The sequence below is a fragment of the Trifolium pratense genome, linkage group LG5 (assembly GCF_020283565.1).
Source record: "Trifolium pratense cultivar HEN17-A07 linkage group LG5, ARS_RC_1.1, whole genome shotgun sequence".
NCBI classification, from domain to species: Eukaryota; Viridiplantae; Streptophyta; class Magnoliopsida; order Fabales; family Fabaceae; genus Trifolium; species Trifolium pratense.
Genome location: NC_060063.1, coordinates 36,341,714 through 36,359,907, shown reverse-complemented (window position 1 = coordinate 36,359,907; position 18,194 = coordinate 36,341,714). Strand labels below are relative to the sequence as shown.

Here is an 18,194-nt window from a genome sequence, read left to right as displayed (position 1 = left end):
TCATGCGGTCTCTTTCTTCCTTAGATGAAGGAGACTGTGTCTTTGAAAGACATAGGCCATGTTGCATAGGAATGAATCCTTTCTTGGAATCATGCATATTAAAGCGTCTTAACACTTTATCTATGTATGTACTCTGGCTCAGGCCAAGCAGTTTTTGTGATCTATCTCTATAGATTCTTATTCCTAATATATAGGCTGCTTCACCCAGATCTTTCATAGAAAAGCAATTCCCTAACCAAGTTTTAATTTGTTGCAAGGTAGGGATGTCGTTTCCTATTAGTAATATGTCATCTACATATAATACTAGGAATGCGACTATGCTCCCACTAACCTTCTTGTAAACACAAGGCTCATCTTCATTTTGAATGAATCCGTACTGTTTTACAGTTTCATCAAAACGAAGATTCCAACTTCTGGAAGCTTGCTTCAATCCATAGATTGACCGCTGTAATTTGCATATCTTTTTGGCTTCTCCTGGAATGCAAAAGCCTTCAGGTTGTGTCATATACACATCCTCAAGGAGACTCCCATTAAGGAAGGCAGTTTTTACATCCATCTGCCAGATTTCATAATCATAGTATGCAGCGATGGCAAGTAAGATCCGAATGGATTTGATCATCGCAACTGGTGAAAATGTTTCATCATAGTCTACCCCATGAATTTGTTTGAAACCTTTAGCAACCAATCGCGCTTTGTAGGTCTGTACCTTTCCATCCATGTCAGTCTTCTTCTTAAAGACCCACTTGCATCCTATGGGTTTAATCCCATCAGGAGCTTCCACCAAGTTCCAAACTTGATTTGTGTACATGGAATCCATTTCAGATTTCATGGCTTCAAGCCACTTCTCAGATTCAGGGCCAGCAATGGCCTCTTGGTAAGTCACAGGCTCATCTTGATCCATGAGTAATACATCACCTTGTTCCGATATGAGATATCCATATCTTTCAGGTTCTTGACGTATCCTGTTGGACCTACGTGGTTCTTGTGTTATATGAGCAGGATTCTCTGTCACAACATCTTGTGCATCCCGCTCTTGTTCCTCCATTGGTGTGTCATGACTTTGTGGATCGTGAATTTCTTCAAGATCTACTTTCCTCCCACTGATTCCTTTGGAAACAAAGTCCTTTTCTAGGAATACTCCTGTTCGAGCGACAAACACTTTGCCCTCAGAAGGATTGTAGTAGTGATATCCTTTTGTCTCTTTTGGATATCCCACAAAGAAGCACTTGTCAGATTTAGGTTCAAGTTTAGTAGAAATTTGACGTTTTACATAAACTTCGCAACCCCAAATCTTTAAGTAAGACATATGTGGTTTCTTGCCACTCCACATCTCATATGGTGTCTTTTCAACCGTTTTAGAAGGAACACGGTTAAGTGTATAAGCTGCTGTTAATAGGGCGTGTCCCCAAAAGGAGTTTGGAAGATCAGCGTGACTCATCATAGACCGCACCATGTCCAACAAGGTTCGGTTTCTTCTCTCAGACACACCATTCCATTGTGGTGTTCCAGGAGGAGTGAGTTGGGATAAGATCCCACACTCTTTTAGATGGTCATCAAACTCTAGGCTTAAATACTCTCCTCCTCGATCTGATCGAAGGATTTTGATTTTCTTTCCTAGTTGGTTTTGTACTTCATTTTTAAATTCTTTGAACTTTTCAAAGGATTCGGATTTATGCTTCATTAGATACACATATCCATATCTACTGTAGTCATCAGTAAATGTGATGAAGTATTGAAAACCTCCTCTAGCGTGTGTGTTCAATGGTCCACATACATCAGTATGTATGAGAGCCAAAAGATCACTTGCCCTTTCACCTTTACCAGTGAATGGGGTCTTTGTCATTTTTCCTAATAAACAAGATCTGCATGTTTCAAAAGATTCATAATCAAATGAATCCAAGAGCCCATCTTTATGGAGCTTGGAAATGCGTTTCTCATTTATATGGCCTAAACGACAGTGCCAAAGGTATGTAGGATTTAACTCATTAGGTTTAATCCTTTTTGTATCAATGTTATATATTGGCATTTCAAGATCAAGAATATATAATCCATTACTCATTTGTGCTGTGGCATAAAAGATATCATTTAAATAAATGGAGCAACAATTGTTCTTTATTATAAATGAAAAGCCAAGTTTATCCAAACAAGAAAAAGAAATAATATTCCTGCTAATGACAGGTACATAAAAACAGTTCTCTAACTGTATTATTAAACCAGAAGGTAAAGTCAAATTATAAATTCCTACAGCTAATGCGGCAACTCTTGCTCCATTTCCCACTCGTAGGTCGACTTCACCTTTAGCCAATCCTCTACTCCTTTGCAGCCCCTGCACATTAGTACAAATGTGAGAACCACATCCGGTATCTAATACCCATGTAGAAGAAGTAGATAAATTAATTTCAATAACAAAGATACCTGCTGAATTGGAGCTCTCTACTCCATTCTTTTTATCTTCCAGGTATTTTGGGCAGTTCCTCTTCCAATGTCCAGTCTTGTTACAGTGGAAGCACCTACCCTCCTTTGCAACTCCCCCAGTGGGCTTCAAGGCTTTAGGGGTAGGTTTGGGTTTGGCAACTTCCTTGCCCTTCCCTTTGACTCCCTTCCCTTTGTTGCCCTTCCCTTTGTTTCCATTGCCAATCATAAGAACATGGTTGGACTTCCCTTTTGTTTTCATGTTCTGCTCAGCTTGCCTCAACATGCCTAGCAGTTGTGGCAGATTCTTCTCCATGTCCGACATGGTGAAGTTTAGAACAAACTGATTAAAACTCTCCGGCAACGATTGCAAGATTAGATCAGTTGCAAGCTCATTTCCAAGTGGAAATCCCAATTTTTCTAAGTTCCCCACGTACCCAATCATCTTGAGCACATGTGGACTTACTAGAGATCCCTCAGATAGCTTGGCTGAAAACAGGGCTTTGGAAACCTCAAACCTCTCAATCCTGGCTTGCTCTTGATAGAGCGTTTTCAAGTGTTCGATCATATCGAACGCATTCATGTCCTCATGTTGCTTCTGAAGCTCAGAGGTCATGGTAGCCAGCATGAGGCACTTTGCATCCATGGCATCATCAAGACGCTTCTGATAAGCATCCCTTTGTGCCTTAGGAGCATTGGCGGCAGGTTCATCCTCAGGGTTAGGTTGGGGTTCCTCAATAGCATACAGCTTTTTCTCGTGCATGAGGACTATCCTCAAGTTACGATGCCAATCAAGAAAATTTGTCCCAGACAATTTCTCTTTGTCAAGAATGCTTCGCAAAATGTTGTTTGAAGTATTGGTGTTTGACATGGTGATCTACAATTGTAAAAGTGAAAATATAAGTATTGAACAATTTTAATACACATTTAATTAGGCCTTTAATTAAACATGCTCTCTCACTATTTTACTCAAAACAAATGACCCTCGACATTTGATTCGGAAAATCCCGTTGGAAGATTTTCTAGTGAGAATGAGATCCATATTTCACTTCGTTTTAAGTCAGCGTTGGGCTGATTACACAAAACTTAGTTATTTAGGTAGGAAACTCCTTTCCAATTGTATCTCATACAACTCTCATATCCTTTCTATTGGGTGAATAACACTTATTCTAATCCATCACAAGTGGATCGGATGTTGTAGCGGATTCTTGAGTAAGAAGTTTTACGTGAGTCGTGCATTTGGTAGTAGGTTGAATTGGTTGAACAAGTCGGAGTTCTAAGCCTAGTGTGCGAGGTGATTTCTAGAAGAGGTTTGATAAGCTTAGAGAAATAGACATGAAGATTAGTGAACCGTTAGTGATAATTAATCAAGGAAAAAGAAGTGAATTCTCAAATGAGATTAGAATGGAATTAAGAGGCATTGTGATAGGATTGGCATGTTTGTTGAATCGTTGGAAGTAAGGATTGTATGAGTAGTCGAGTTTATTCGAAGATGGAAGTAGGATAATGATTCGAAAGATTTTGTGAGAGGCTTGTCGAAGAAAGGGTAATTGGATTTGGATAATGATCGGATAATTAGTGTCGCATGTCGAACGAGAACGTAGAGTCTTGGAGGTTGAGATGAAGCTAAGTGAGTAGTAACGTCTTAGAATGATTAGAAATAAGAAAGTTAGCCGTTGGAGAACGTGCAGAGAATGAGTAATATGAGGTCATGTTGGAAGTGACTTGTGCTAGGTGAGAATTTGCGAAAAGGATTACCGCACATGTGAGTAGATGTTGTGTTTGAGCACATATAGTGAGGAGTTGAAGGCGATGCCTAAGGTAAGTGTCGGAGAGCATTTTGTAGTGCCCAAAAGATAAGAGTGAGAAAGTATTTGCTAAGGAATCTGGATTTATGGAATAGGAAAGTCAGTGGAGACTAGTGTTGTTAAATGCATCGTAGTAGTTGGTGTAGTATGGTCTCATCGTGGACGACGGAACGATAGTGATTTGGTGTATAACTTAAAATGTATTCTGGACGAGAATTTTGGAAATTTTCTAGAGATGTCATATTGGGAGTAGACAAAGAGTCATTAGTAAGAATACTAAGACAAAGGTTGATTAGAATTTAATGAATAGAATTAGATTGTATGGCGAATATTTGGGGCTTGTGGATTAAATTCAAGAGTTTGATTTTGGTATCGAACGTACTAAGGAAGAGTTTAAAGATAGCTATCCATAGAGAGATGATGATTGGTAAAGGTTGTAACGACCCAATTTTCAAATTATTAGTTTTCGTGTGTTAAAATATTTTATTTAACGTGACATTTTAATTAAGTTAATAACTTGAGTTATTTATCGAGTACTTTAGTTATTAAGCGAGTAGAGTGAGTTAACGTGTTATTGGGCCAAGCCAATTGGGCTTGAGGCCCAATGGGCCTTGTGAGCTTAGTGAGGGGCGCCATATGGCCATGAGAGGGAGAGAGAATTCATTATTTTCTCTTTTGTTCTTGTGGGAGATAGAGAGGAGGAAGAGAGCTTGAGGAGCTAGGGCAAGAGGAAAAGGGAGAGATTCAAGATCTTTCATCGAGTTTTCTTCGAATCCAGGTATGAGAGTAGGTTCTATAATTGTGGGTGACCCGAGGAAGGGGAGAATGTCGATTTCACCTCACCCGAACTTCCTCCACCCCATTTTCGTTTTAGCTTGGAATGGATTTTCTTGATGGAAATCGATTCCAAGGTTCTTAACATGCTTAATATGTTTTTAACATGATGAATGAATGGATTTAATGGTTAAAAACGAGTTTTATGAAAGATTAAACTCAAGAACTTTGTGTTCTTGAGAGTTTTGATGAAAAAGTGTTCAATCTTTACTTTTTCGATGTTTATGATGTAGATCTATGAAATGAACTGTCCTTTTGTGTTTATCCATGTTTGTTATGCTTGAATACAAACTTATTTGGGATTTATAATATGAAAAATGGGATTTTTGGGTGATTAGAGTGGAAAAACGCTGGTTTTGAACTTTCCTGTCAGGAGGCGCTCGCTAGGCCTTCGCTCGGCGAACGTGTGGCGAACAGCTCGCCACGAGCAGGTGATCCACTGGTATGGTTCGCTGAGGCTCGCTAAGCCTTCGCTCAGCGACCATCTCGCTGATGCTCGCTATGAGTCAGCAATTCTCTGGTAGCGTTCGCTGAGGCTCGCTACCTTTCGCTTAGCGAACAGTACAGGAACTGCAACTTTTTGTTGATGTTTGTAAGTGTAATTAGACACTTGTAACATGGTTTAATGGTATTCTTACATGATTGTTGATGCTTGTTGATGCTTATAATGATTGTTAATCATGTATGAAGTTGTAAATGAAAAATATTAAGGTTTTGTTAATCTTAATAATGACGTATGTTGGATAGTGTTCCACATAGTAAATGACGAGCTTTATGCTAAATAATTGTTGGTGAATTCATGAAAAACATATACATGCATTCATGAATTGCTGTTGTATATTGGATATTCCAATAAAGACGGATATCGGATTATATTTATCCGATAAAGACAAATATTAGAGGTGAGATACTCTAATAAAGACGAAATGGTACCACATGCATTAGATATGTCTAGGGTGACATTGCATGAAGTTGAAGCATTAGAATGCATTAGGTTATGTGTACATTTATGTGATAAGTGATATGTGACACATACTTGGCTAATTGTGATAAATGATGATTGATGTTGAGTATTCGATTATATGTGTTTTAAGAACTTATAATTGAATGGTAGATGTTGATGAATATGTATAAATGTAGGATCTATGCATGTATATTGAAGAAGTGTTTAAGTACCATTTTACTTACACTTATATTTTGATTATGTGATCTAACTCTCATGCTTTGTGTTATGTGCTGGACCGTTGGGGGTTCAGATTCTCAGGTTGAGGATCCCGATCAGAGTTAGAGGGCTTGCTCGTGCTCGTGGTAGTGCGCTTTTTGGTGAGGAGTTTAACTTAGACTACTCCTTAGATATATTTTGTATATCTTTTTGATTGGGTTGTATAGAATTGCTCTGATTAGGTATTTACCGGGTCGGGTTATTCGATTGAATTGTATTAAGCCCGTGATGGCATATTTGACCTTGCTAATCCTTTCTTTTGTTGTATACATAATATCCTTGTTGTTGATATAGCCTAGAGCCTAGGGATATTATGTGAACAATTTGGATATTGTATGATATGCACTATGATAAATATTTGCTTTTAATCTCCGCTGTACTAGCATGATTTTAATTATGCCGTGATTTTGTAAAATAACATGTGACGCCTAGATTTTCTTAAGTGTTTTATTTATTTATAGGATTTTGGGCAGTTCCTCTTCCAATGTCCAGTCTTGTTACAGTGGAAGCACCTACCCTCCTTTGCAACTCCCCTAGTGGGCTTCAAGGCTTTAGGGGTAGGTTTGGGTTTGGCAACTTCCTTGCCCTTCCCTTTGCCTCCCTTCCCTTTGTTGCCCTTCCCTTTGTTTCCATTGCCAATCATAAGAACATGGTTGGACTTCCCTTTTGTTTTCATGTTCTGCTCAGCTTGCCTCAACATGCCTAGCAGTTGTGGCAGAGTCTTCTCCATGTCCGACATGGTGAAGTTCAGAACAAACTGATTAAAACTCTCCGGCAACGATTGCAGGATCAGATCAGTTGCGAGCTCATTTCCAAGTGGAAATCCCAATTTTTCTAAGTTCCCCACGTACCCGATCATCTTGAGCACATGTGGACTTACTAGAGATCCCTCAGATAGCTTGGCTGAAAACAGGGCTTTGGAAACCTCAAACCTCTCAATCCTGGCTTGCTCTTGGTAGAGCGTCTTCAATTGTTCGATCATATCGAACGCATTCATGTCCTCATGTTGCTTCTGAAGCTCAGAGGTCATGGTAGCCAGCATGAGGCACTTTGCATCCATGGCATCATCAAGACGCTTCTGATAAGCATCCCTTTGAGCCTTAGGAGCATTGGCCGCAGGTTCATCCTCAGGGTTAGGTTGGGGTTCCTCAATAGCATACAGCTTTTTCTCGTGCATGAGGACTATCCTCAAGTTACGATGCCAATCAAGAAAATTTGTCCCAGACAATTTCTCTTTGTCAAGAATGCTTCGCAAAATGTTGTTTGAAGTATTGGTGTTTGACATGGTGATCTACAATTGTAAAAGTGAAAATATAAGTATTGAACAATTTTAATACACATTTAATTAGGCCTTTAATTAAACATGTGCTCTCACTATTTTACTCAAAACAAATGACCCTCGACATTTGATTCGGAAAATCCCGTTGGAAGATTTTCTAGTGAGAATGAGATCCATATTTCACTTCGTTTTAAGTCAGCGTTGGGCTGATTACACAAAACTTAGTTATTTAGGTAGGAAACTCCTTTCCAATTGTATCTCATACAACTCTCATATCCTTTCTATTGGGTGAATAACGCTTATTCTAATCCATCACATGGAATAACCCAATACTTGCTTCTAAAGTCATATAATCTTATTATATTTTCTTTAGTTAAGTTAGACCCATTAAATAGCGATCGGATAAATAAATTACCTCACCGCAACTTATCAATATTGACAATGCACTTCGCGTTGGCAAAACCTACATTGATCGATATTGATCTTGAAGGGCGCTATTCGTTGGAAAGCGATAAAACTTAATATTAATTCCTTTGAGGGCTTTTATAATTAATTTGATCTCACCTTACCACGGCTTACATACAATGACGTCACTCCATACATAACATGCATCAACATACATAATATAATAAAATGATATGGTTATGGCCCCTAGCGTGATTGTTCCCTCAAGCCAATGAGAGAACCTATGCTATATCTAAGAACGACCTATACTTCTCCGAGATAGATCTTCATTGCTGTCCTTCCTGTCCTATTTGCTAATCTTATATTACATCACTACAAGAAACTTGTGTTCATACGAGGGAGTGAGATGAGAAAAGAAATTACATCAAGAGAATATAAGAGAGGCACGACACGCAGGCCGTATTTAAAATCCCAAATAAAACGAAGAGAAGAACTAAGGCCATAACCATTCATCATGCAACTTTAATAACAATAAACACACAATTTATTATTATTACATTAGTCTAATTAATAAAACACCATGATTGATCACCTTACGCAGAGTTAGCCGGGGGTTCCGCTGAAGTTGCGGGGCCCCCGGGGGCGGAGCCCCGGAAGCTAAATTTCGATGAACACTTCATCAATGAATCCTAATCGCACCAACACTTGATGCTTCAGATATAAACCCTAGCCGTACTCTGTTTTTATAACAACACAACCCTTGTATTGTTACAAAATTAATACAGTAATCATTCGTCAAAACGTTTCAGGATTTTGTTCACCATAGACGATTGGATATATGATGCTTCACCAGTTATCGGTTCCGAAGCTCACGCTCACAATCATCCATGCTCACGACAATCACTTAAAACTTTCAATGAACAATATGTTCTGTTTATATAACAACACAACACTTGTATTGTTATAAACCCTAATACAACCACCATTCATCAAAACGTTTCAGGACTGCTAGTTCTAGATGAACGATCGGATATATGATGCTTCACCATAAACGGTTCCGAAGCTCACGCTCACAATCATCCAAATTAAACGCCAATCACTCAAACATTCGAATGAATGACACGATCAATGTATCACATACACCGATGCGTCGTATCAGAAATATATATCACATATATATTTTAAAACCGATCAATCAAATTTTATTAATCCTTGTTATTATTATTATTAATACCGATTCAAAACCATATTAATAAAACAGTAATAAAATAACAAACCGATTCATGGTTTCACAAGTGGCTCTGATACCACTGAAGGAAAATCGTGTTTAAAACAGAGTGTAAAACGCAGCGGAATTTTAAATTTTTCCTTCAATGGATCCTTGCGAATGGTCATGATCAGGGTTAAACGTTATACCTTTTGGTGAACTGAAACAGCAAACTCTTTGCTTCTATTCGTTGATCACAAGCACCACACGACGGCAGCACCTCTAGCTAGTCCACACGAACAGGTCTTCAACTTTCAGTGCTAGCTGCTACAAGATGAAGGCTTAGGAAGTGCGGTTAGGGTTTCAGAGCTTTAAGGTTTCTCTGAAAAACGAATTGTGAAAAAGCAAGCACCCACTGAACTACACAAGCTTCTTATTTATAGAGTTTCTTGTGTGGTCAGTTGGGCCAAACGGTGTTTGGTCTTCTTAAGCCCAAAACCGTTTTTCACTAATCGCACCCTCAAAATAAGTCTTACTTATTTCTTCCATATCGACTGTCCTTATGTGTGTGACCCTGTAGGTTCTTATAACGTTGGCAATAATATTATTCTTAATATTATAAACAGTGAGCGGTATCTAGCAACACATCACTGCTACCCAAGTCACAAGAATGTCACGTGATCTGACAAACCTTTCCGTGATAAAACTCATGTGTATAATTACCCTTTTACCCTTATGTCTATATTGAACACAAGGCATAGTATGTCACCCTTGTTAAGTTCAATATTGGGCTCATAGACATATCTCCTGTTATGTAGGAGGGGTAAATTCCATCTAGGTCACTCATGTCCCTTAGCATGATTCGTGGAATACCCATCAACCAACTTTATAGTCATCCTGTTACGGATAACTTTGAATGGCGACAAAGTACTACACTCCTACATCTAGGGAACATAGTGGTTTCAGGTCGAAGGGTGGAATACACCACTTATCACTATGAGAATATCCTATGACATTTCATAACATACTATGTAGTATTCTCATGGTGGGTCAATCTGATATAAATATTACTCTTAATATTTATATCTATGTGAAGACTTGATAACTCTTTATCTATGATCCGTGAGATGTGATCATCAGTCTACCAACATAATAGTCTCTATGTTTTGATGTTATCCCAATTCACATTAAAGCTCGACTACGGATGTTTTAAGAATAGTGTTCTTATGTGTAATGGACTCTCACGATTAAGTCACACTTAACGTTCCATTCAATGAACTTACTATTCTAGGGACTCTATTATTATTTAACACATAAACATAATAAAGAAAAGCCTTTATTTAATAAGTAAATTATCCAATACAAGTATCATGCAATTATAAATAATTGGCCTCTAGGGCTTACACCAACAGTTGAAGCATTAGGATGCATTAGGTTATGTGTACATTTATGTGATAAGTGATATGTGACACATACTTGGCTAATTGTGATAAATGATGATTGATGTTGAGTATTCGATTATATGTGTTTTAAGAACTTATAATTGAATGGTAGATGTTGATGAATATGTATAAATGTAGGATATATGCATGTATATTGAAGAAGTGTTTAAGTACCATTTTACTTACACTTATATTTTGATTATGTGATCTAACTCTCATGCTTTGTGTTATGTGCTGGACCGTTGGGGGTTCAGATTCTCAGGTTGAGGATCCCGATCAGAGTTAGAGGGCTTGCTCGTGCTCGTGGTAGTGCGCTTTTTGGTGAGGAGTTTAACTTAGACTACTCCTTAGATATATTTTGTATATCTTTTTGATTGGGTTGTATAGAATTGCTCTGATTAGGTATTTACCGGGTCGGGTTATTCGATTGAATTGTATTAAGCCCGTGATGGCATATTTGACCTTGCTAATCCTTTCTTTTGTTGTATACATAATATCCTTGTTGTTGATATAGCCTAGAGCCTAGGGATATTATGTGAACAATTTGGATATTGTATGATATGCACTATGATAAATATTTGCTTTTAATCTCCGCTGTACTAGCATGATTTTAATTATGCCGTGATTTTGTATAATAACATGTGACGCCTAGATTTTCTTAAGTGTTTTATTTATTTATATTCAATAAATTCGCGTTAAGGGGTTTGGGTGTTACAAAAGGTCAGAGGTGAATAAGAAGTCGATGAGTGAATAAACGCAGAAGAGTATGCTTGTTGCAATGCTAGATGATGGGGAACATGGATAGATGGATTGTGGACGAATTGAAGTTGTCATTTTGGAATCAACGAAATAGAAGTTATGATTGTTTGGAGAACCAATTTTAAGAGGTAGCCTAATTTTGAAGTAGCAAATTGCTAAGGGATTAAGGAGAAGTGATATTGGAAAATGTTTGCGTTAAGGAATGCAAAGGTTGGTTAACAGATTACTTGGAAACAGAGTAGTCGTATTGGGATTTGACGGTTAGAGACGATAGTTTTTAGCATGTGTCAAGGAAGATTTGAGAACGTTGGTCATCAAGTGATTGTTGGAATTGAATTATCGAGTGATATGTTTGGAATAAGACCCGATATGAATAAGTGATGTAACACGGTTAAGTGATTCACCAGGGAATCAAAGACTTATAGGATTTGGGGAGTTGTGGAATCTTCCATGGGAGTATCTTTTCGGAGAATGTTCGATTGGTTGTACCTATTTTGGGGTAACGTTGTGAGGTCGTAGAATGTGAATCTATGGATGTTTCGTGCGAAGTGGATGTTTTAGCGGTTTGATAAGAATGGTTTATGTTGATATCATGATTGTTGACTAGCTATCGACAAATTGAGGAACTGGCCGTCCTTGATCTCTTGTTGATAAATAGGCAAAAATTGTGTTGGATGGGATAAACTAATCTTGTCAAACTTAGTAATGTGTAACGTTTTGGGCGTTTCGTTGGAAAGTCGGATAAAGGAGTTATCTGAGGTTGTTTTAGTAGCGTAATTTTCGAGGGCGAAAATCTTTTAAGTAGGGGAGAGTTGTAACGACCCAAATTTATTATTCACTAGGTAAGTGTTTAATTATTTGGTGACGTGATTTTTAAGTAAGATAGTAACTTTAAGTTATTTATCTAGAACTTTAGTTAACGCGCGAGTTAGTGAGAGTTAACGCGAGTTGGGCCAAGCTATTGGGCTTGAGGCCCAATGGGCCTTGTGGGCTTGTGATTGGGCGCCATATGGCCTAAGAGGGAGAGAGAACATTTCATTTCTCATGTTCTTGTGAGAGTGAAGAGAGAAGGGAGAGCTCAAGGAGCTAGGGCTTAGCAAAAGGAAGGGATTCAAGAGCATATCTTCGAGTTTTCATCGAATCCAGGTAAGAGAATAGATTTCATATTCGTGGGTGATACGAGGAAGGGGAGAATGTGGATTTCTCCTCACCCGAACTTCCTCCACCCCATTTTTGTTTTAGTTGTGAATGGATTTTCTTAATGGAAATCGATTCTAAGGTTCATAACATGTTTAACATGCTTTTATCATGATGTATGAACGAATTTATTGGATAAAAACGAAGTTTATGGATGATTAAACTTAAGAACCTTGTGTTCTTGAGAGTTTTGAGTAAAAGTGTTAAATCTCTACTTTTTCTTAATGGAACCGTCCTTTTGTGTTTAGATATGTTTGTTGCACTTGAATACAAACTCATTTGGGGTTTATAACATGAAAAATGGGATTTTTGGGTGATTTGGAGTGAAAACGTGAGTTTTGAGCATTCCTGACAGGAGCCCTTCGCTACGGCTCGCTACGGCTCGCCAGGAGCCAGTGTCCCACTGGTGTGGTTCGCTGATTCTCGCTAGGCCTTCGCTTAGCGAACCGTTCGCTACGGCTCGCTAAGCCACCGTGACAGCACAACACTTTGCTGTTTTGAAATTTGAATGACTTTGAGGGTTCTAACATGTTATATTATGTATGTTAATTGTTGTAATAGACATATATGCTTATAATATGGATAATGAACATATTGTATGAGATTAATTGAGTAATCTTAGAGAATAAATATGATTGTGATGGTCATGAATATGTGTTGGGAATATGACTTAATCTTATGCTTTTGTGATGATGTATGCAATTGGATTATGTGTGTGTATCTTGTTTTGGAAGATGATTATTGATGATGTTTGTTTAAATGTCAAAGAAGTATATTAAGGTGTTAATCAACTTAATAAAGAAGGATATTAGGATTTTGTTATTCTAATAAAGAAGGATATTAAGGTATAGTGTTATCTTAATAAAGAAGTAATGTTGGATAGTGTTCCACATTAGTAAATAAAGAGCTTAATGCTATTGATTGTGAGTGAATTCATGAAATACATACATGCATTCATGAATATATGTGATATTGGATATTCCAATAAAGAAGGATATCGGATTATATTTATCCGATAAAGAAGGATATTAGAGGTGAGATACTCTAATAAAGAAGATGGTACCACATGCATTAGATATGTCTACGGGACATAGCATGAAGATTGTGGCATTAGATTGCATTAGGATATGTGTACATTATTTGATATTTAATATGTGACACATATGTTTGGAATTTGTGATAATTGTCTATGTGTTTTAAACTTGTTGTATGTGTTGATTGTCCGATGATTTTAAATGTAATTGGCTTCAATATCTTGTGAATTATGATTAATATTTGATTATAACTTTTTGTAGCTTATAATTAAATGGGACTAATGATGTATGCTTAAATGAAGTGTGAGTACAATTAGGTTTTAACTCCTAATTAGATGTGATAAATGAAGTATATGCATGAGTTAGAATATGCTTGATTTGTGATGAAGTGTTTAAGTATCAGTTACTTACACTTGTATATTTTGAGTATGTTATCTAACTCTCTTTTATGTGTTATGTGCTGGACCGTTGGGAGTCCAGATTCACAGGTTTTGTGGTTATCGATGTCGAGTCTTCGGTGAAGCTCTGCTCTGATTGTGACACGGGAAAGGGTTGTATTTAGTATATAGAATCTTCATGACTATTTGTATTTACTTTGGAAAGTGTATCTTTATAAAGAAGATTTATTCTGTATAAAGCGAGTTTTACTAATTAATTAACTTAGTATTATTTTCGTAAAGAGGAGTGTAATATCTCGAACCAACAATTTATCAATCAATTGATTTAAGTCTAGAACTTTATTTTATCCGCTGCGTCGTTTTTGAGAAAAGAAATTTTTAAGCCATAATAAAGGCATTAATGGGTTCGGGTGTTACAATGCTCTCTTCCATCAATGTGCAATCTTTGCAACAATAATGTTGAATCCATTTTTCCTCTCTTTTTTGAATGTGATTTTGTGGTCAAAATTTGGTCTTGGTTTGCTAACTGCATTAATTTAGTTCTGCAATTTACATCTATGGATGATATTTGGAAAATTTGTGATATGAATTGGTCCCGCCAATATAGAGTTTCAGTTACCGCTGCTTTGATCAACCTGCTCAACACTATTTGGTTTGTCAGAAACCAAGTCAGATTCAATAGCAAGCTCATTTCTTGGAAATCTGCAATCCCTATGATTATAGCCAACACTTCTTTGAGTGGGAATATAACTAACAAAGTCTCTTCTAGCTCTATAAGAGACTTCACTATTTTAAAACATTTCAAAGTTAAGATTCATCATCCTAGGCCTCCTGTGATTAAGGAGATTGTTTGGCATCCCCCTTTACTTAACTGGACTAAATGTAATATTGATGGAGCCTCTAAAGGCAATCCTGGTTTATCTGCTTGTGGTGGAGTTTTCAGAAACAATGCATCAGGTCTTCTTCTTTGCTTTGCCGAACCTTTGTGATTCATTACTTCTTATCAAGTTGAGCTGTGTGAAGCTATTAGGGCTATTGAAATTGCTCATCATTTGAATTGGAATAATCTATGGCTGGAAACAGATTCTGCATCAGTGGTTTTGGCAGTTTCTAATCCTAATAAGCATGTAACTTGGTCCTTGAGAAATAGATGGCAGAATGCTATGGAGTTACTTAAACAGATAAATGGCATAATCACACATATTTTTAGAGAAGGAAACAAGGTGGCTGATTCTCTAGCAAATCATGGTTTATCTTTAAGTATGTTCAATTATTGGCATCAGGTCCCTTTGTTTATTCATGATAGTTTTTGGATCGGGCAATGGACTAGAAGGAAATTTAATTAGGCCCAATAAATCCAACATTAGCAAAGCACAATCAAAAGTGATCCATGAAGACTCAGTAGGCGAGATGGCGAGACAACATGACGTGGCAAGAAGAAGTGTCGTGGCGCCAACAGGTTTTGAACACTGTGTCGCGCCCAAAATATCTTCTTCTCCCAAACTGTCAACTGCTTAGCTTCACGTGGAAGAAACCATCACCCCCATGACCTTACATAGCTTGAGGACGAAGGAAAGAATAACCACCCCTACTCTTGCGCTAGCTCGCCGGAGAAGACGGTGGTGGCCGAAGAATCAGGAGACTAAACTTGGAGAAGAAGGAACTCACAACATATAAATAGCTTCATATATTCATTGTAAAAATGATCACATTTTTTATCAGTCCATTATTGATCAATTGATGTAAATTTATAATCACATTATTAATAATATAACCCCCCTTGACTGTTCCCCAGAACATTTTGGCACCCACCATGGAGCTGAGGTAAAAACATTTTTCCCAGCCTACCACATCAATCTAGACGAAAAGAAGAACATCTTCACATGGCTGGAGATCATAGCAATCATGATAACTCTAACGCTGCAACCCTGCAAGCCGCCGTCCTCGAAATTCGACGTTTACAAACCCAGATGGCGGCCATTGAGGCAGAGAGAGCGGAAGAACGTGAGAGAGCAAAAAGAGCTTCAGAGGAGGAAGAAGGAGAAGGTGTTGTTGACTCTCAGCCTTTAGCGCAACACTTATGGGAAACTCAAGTCCTAGAAGGAATCAAGGTCCCTCACCTTCCTTACTTCATGGAAAAACAGATCCATTAGGACACCTAATGGCGGTAGGCACGCAAACTGCCATAATAAATGCCCCAGAGCATTTAAAGTGCAAATTGTTGTCTGGAACATTCAAAGACGCAGCGTTACGCTGGTACATGAATCTTCCAAAAAATTCTATTGAAAGTTATGCTGACTTCCAAAAGAAATTCATCCATCAATTTGCTGGATCAAAACATGTGAAAGTCACATCAACTAGCCTCTTTTCAATTTGCCAAAACCACGCAGAGTCATTGCGTGATTACTTGGCTAGATTTAGCGAAGCCACCATAAAGGTTTCGAATCCTAACCAAGAAATGTTCGTAGCGGCTTTTCACAACGGGCTAAGGGTGGGACACTTCAATGAATCCTTAGCCCAAAAGCCTGCATCTTCGATGCAAGAAATAAACAAGATAGCAGAATGTTATATCAAGGGAGAAGAAAGTAACGCAGAGAAGAGGCAGAGATATGCCAAGGAAAAAGAATACGTCAACCGTAACGGAAAGGCTCCTGACCATCAGCGACAAAGGTATGGAGGCCAACAAGAGGCGTCATGGGAAAGATGCCAGGGAAACCCTTATTACCAACTACCAAGGCGCGAAGTCAAAGACTATCCCTCCTTCAAGGAGTACACGCCTTTGAACAAAGCCAAAGTGCATGTATTGAAGGAAATTCTCGCCACCGATTTAGATAACTTTCCTCCCTCTAGGGATAGAGGCGCTTTGATGGGACCTGACAGTGATGCTTGGTGCGCCTATCATCATTGTAGAGGGCACTCGACGGAGAAGTGTTTTCGACTAAGAGATCTTATCGAGGAGTTTATTAAAAGCGGTCACTTGAGAAAGTTTATCGAGGATGCGGCACAAGGGCGAGTCGTTGTGCCAAAGGTTCCTAGGCCAGAACCGCGGGATTCATCAGAGGGTAGAGAAGAACCGCCCAAAGCGAGAGTCTCCATCAACACTATTGCTGGAGGATTTTCAGGAGGAGGCGAATCAAATTCTACTAGGAAGCGGTTTGTTCGACGCGCCATCTCTGAAACATACCTTATCAGGCACCCACCTTTCCCATCTATTCCTGAATGAGATAAAGTATCCATCTTGGTTGGCGAACATGGTCATGGTAAAGAAAGCTAACGGGAAGTGGAGAATGTGCGTGGATTTCACGGATCTGAACAAGGCGTGTCCAAAAGAACCATACCCATTGCCCAACATTGGCAGGCTAAAAGATGGCGCTTCTGGGTGCAACATACTATGTTTCATGGATGCTTATTCTGGTTAAAATCAAATCAGAATGAACCCCATGGATGCCCCTCATACAGCCTTCATGTCCAATACTTGCAATTATTACTATAATGTCATGTCTTTTGGATTGAAAAATGCATGGGCGACATACCAATGGTTGATGGATAGTGTCTTCACCGAGCAAATAGGGAAAAATCTAGAAGTTTAAATTGATGACATGGTGGTGAAAACAATGGAAGAGGGCGAGCACGATCAAGATCTGGCTGACATTTTGAACTCAGTTAGAAAATACAACATGAGGTTGAATCCTGCAAAATGCTCTTTTGGTGTACAAGTAGGAAAGTTCCTAGGTTTTATGCTTACCAACAGAGGGATAGAAGCGAATCCTGAGAAATGTCAAGCTATAATTGATATGAGAAGTCCTTCCTCTGTGAAGGAAGTTCAACAATTGACAGGAAAGATAGTAGTGTTGTCTAGATTTTTGTCGTGTGCAGGCGAGAAGGCTTTTCACTTCTTCACATCTTTGAAGAAAAGTGAGAGATTCTCATGAACTCCTCAATGCGAAGAATCATTCAAGCAGCTGAAGGAATTTTTGGCGTCACCTCCAATCCTGACACGCCCAATACCAGGCAATACTCTTTACCTTTATCTAGCAGTTTCTGATAGAGCCTTAAGCTCAGTTTTAGTTCAAGAAGTAGAGGGTGAAGAGAAGCCCGTTTATTTTGTTAGTAGAACCCTAAGAGGAGAAGAAGTGAGGAATCAAAGGATAGAAAGATTATCCCTTGCAATAGTAGTTTCGGCCAGAAAACCAAGGC

The 18,194-nt window shown here is 38.4% G+C and overlaps 1 protein-coding gene across 1 annotated transcript; it reads left to right on the top strand.

Annotated features, from left to right (window-relative positions):
* The first annotated feature begins 16,158 nt into the window (after window positions 1-16,158).
* Window positions 16,159-17,220, top strand: LOC123886548. Its single transcript, XM_045935856.1, has one exon. The coding sequence runs from the start codon at window positions 16,159-16,161 to the stop codon at window positions 17,218-17,220; it is 1,062 nt and encodes a 353-aa protein (XP_045791812.1).
* The last annotated feature ends 974 nt before the right edge of the window (window positions 17,221-18,194 follow it).

Excerpts from the sequence above, each read along its gene's own strand:
- LOC123886548 (XM_045935856.1), top strand. The coding sequence starts at position 16,159 with ATGGCGGTAGGCACGCAAACTGCCATAATAAATGCCCCAGAGCATTTA.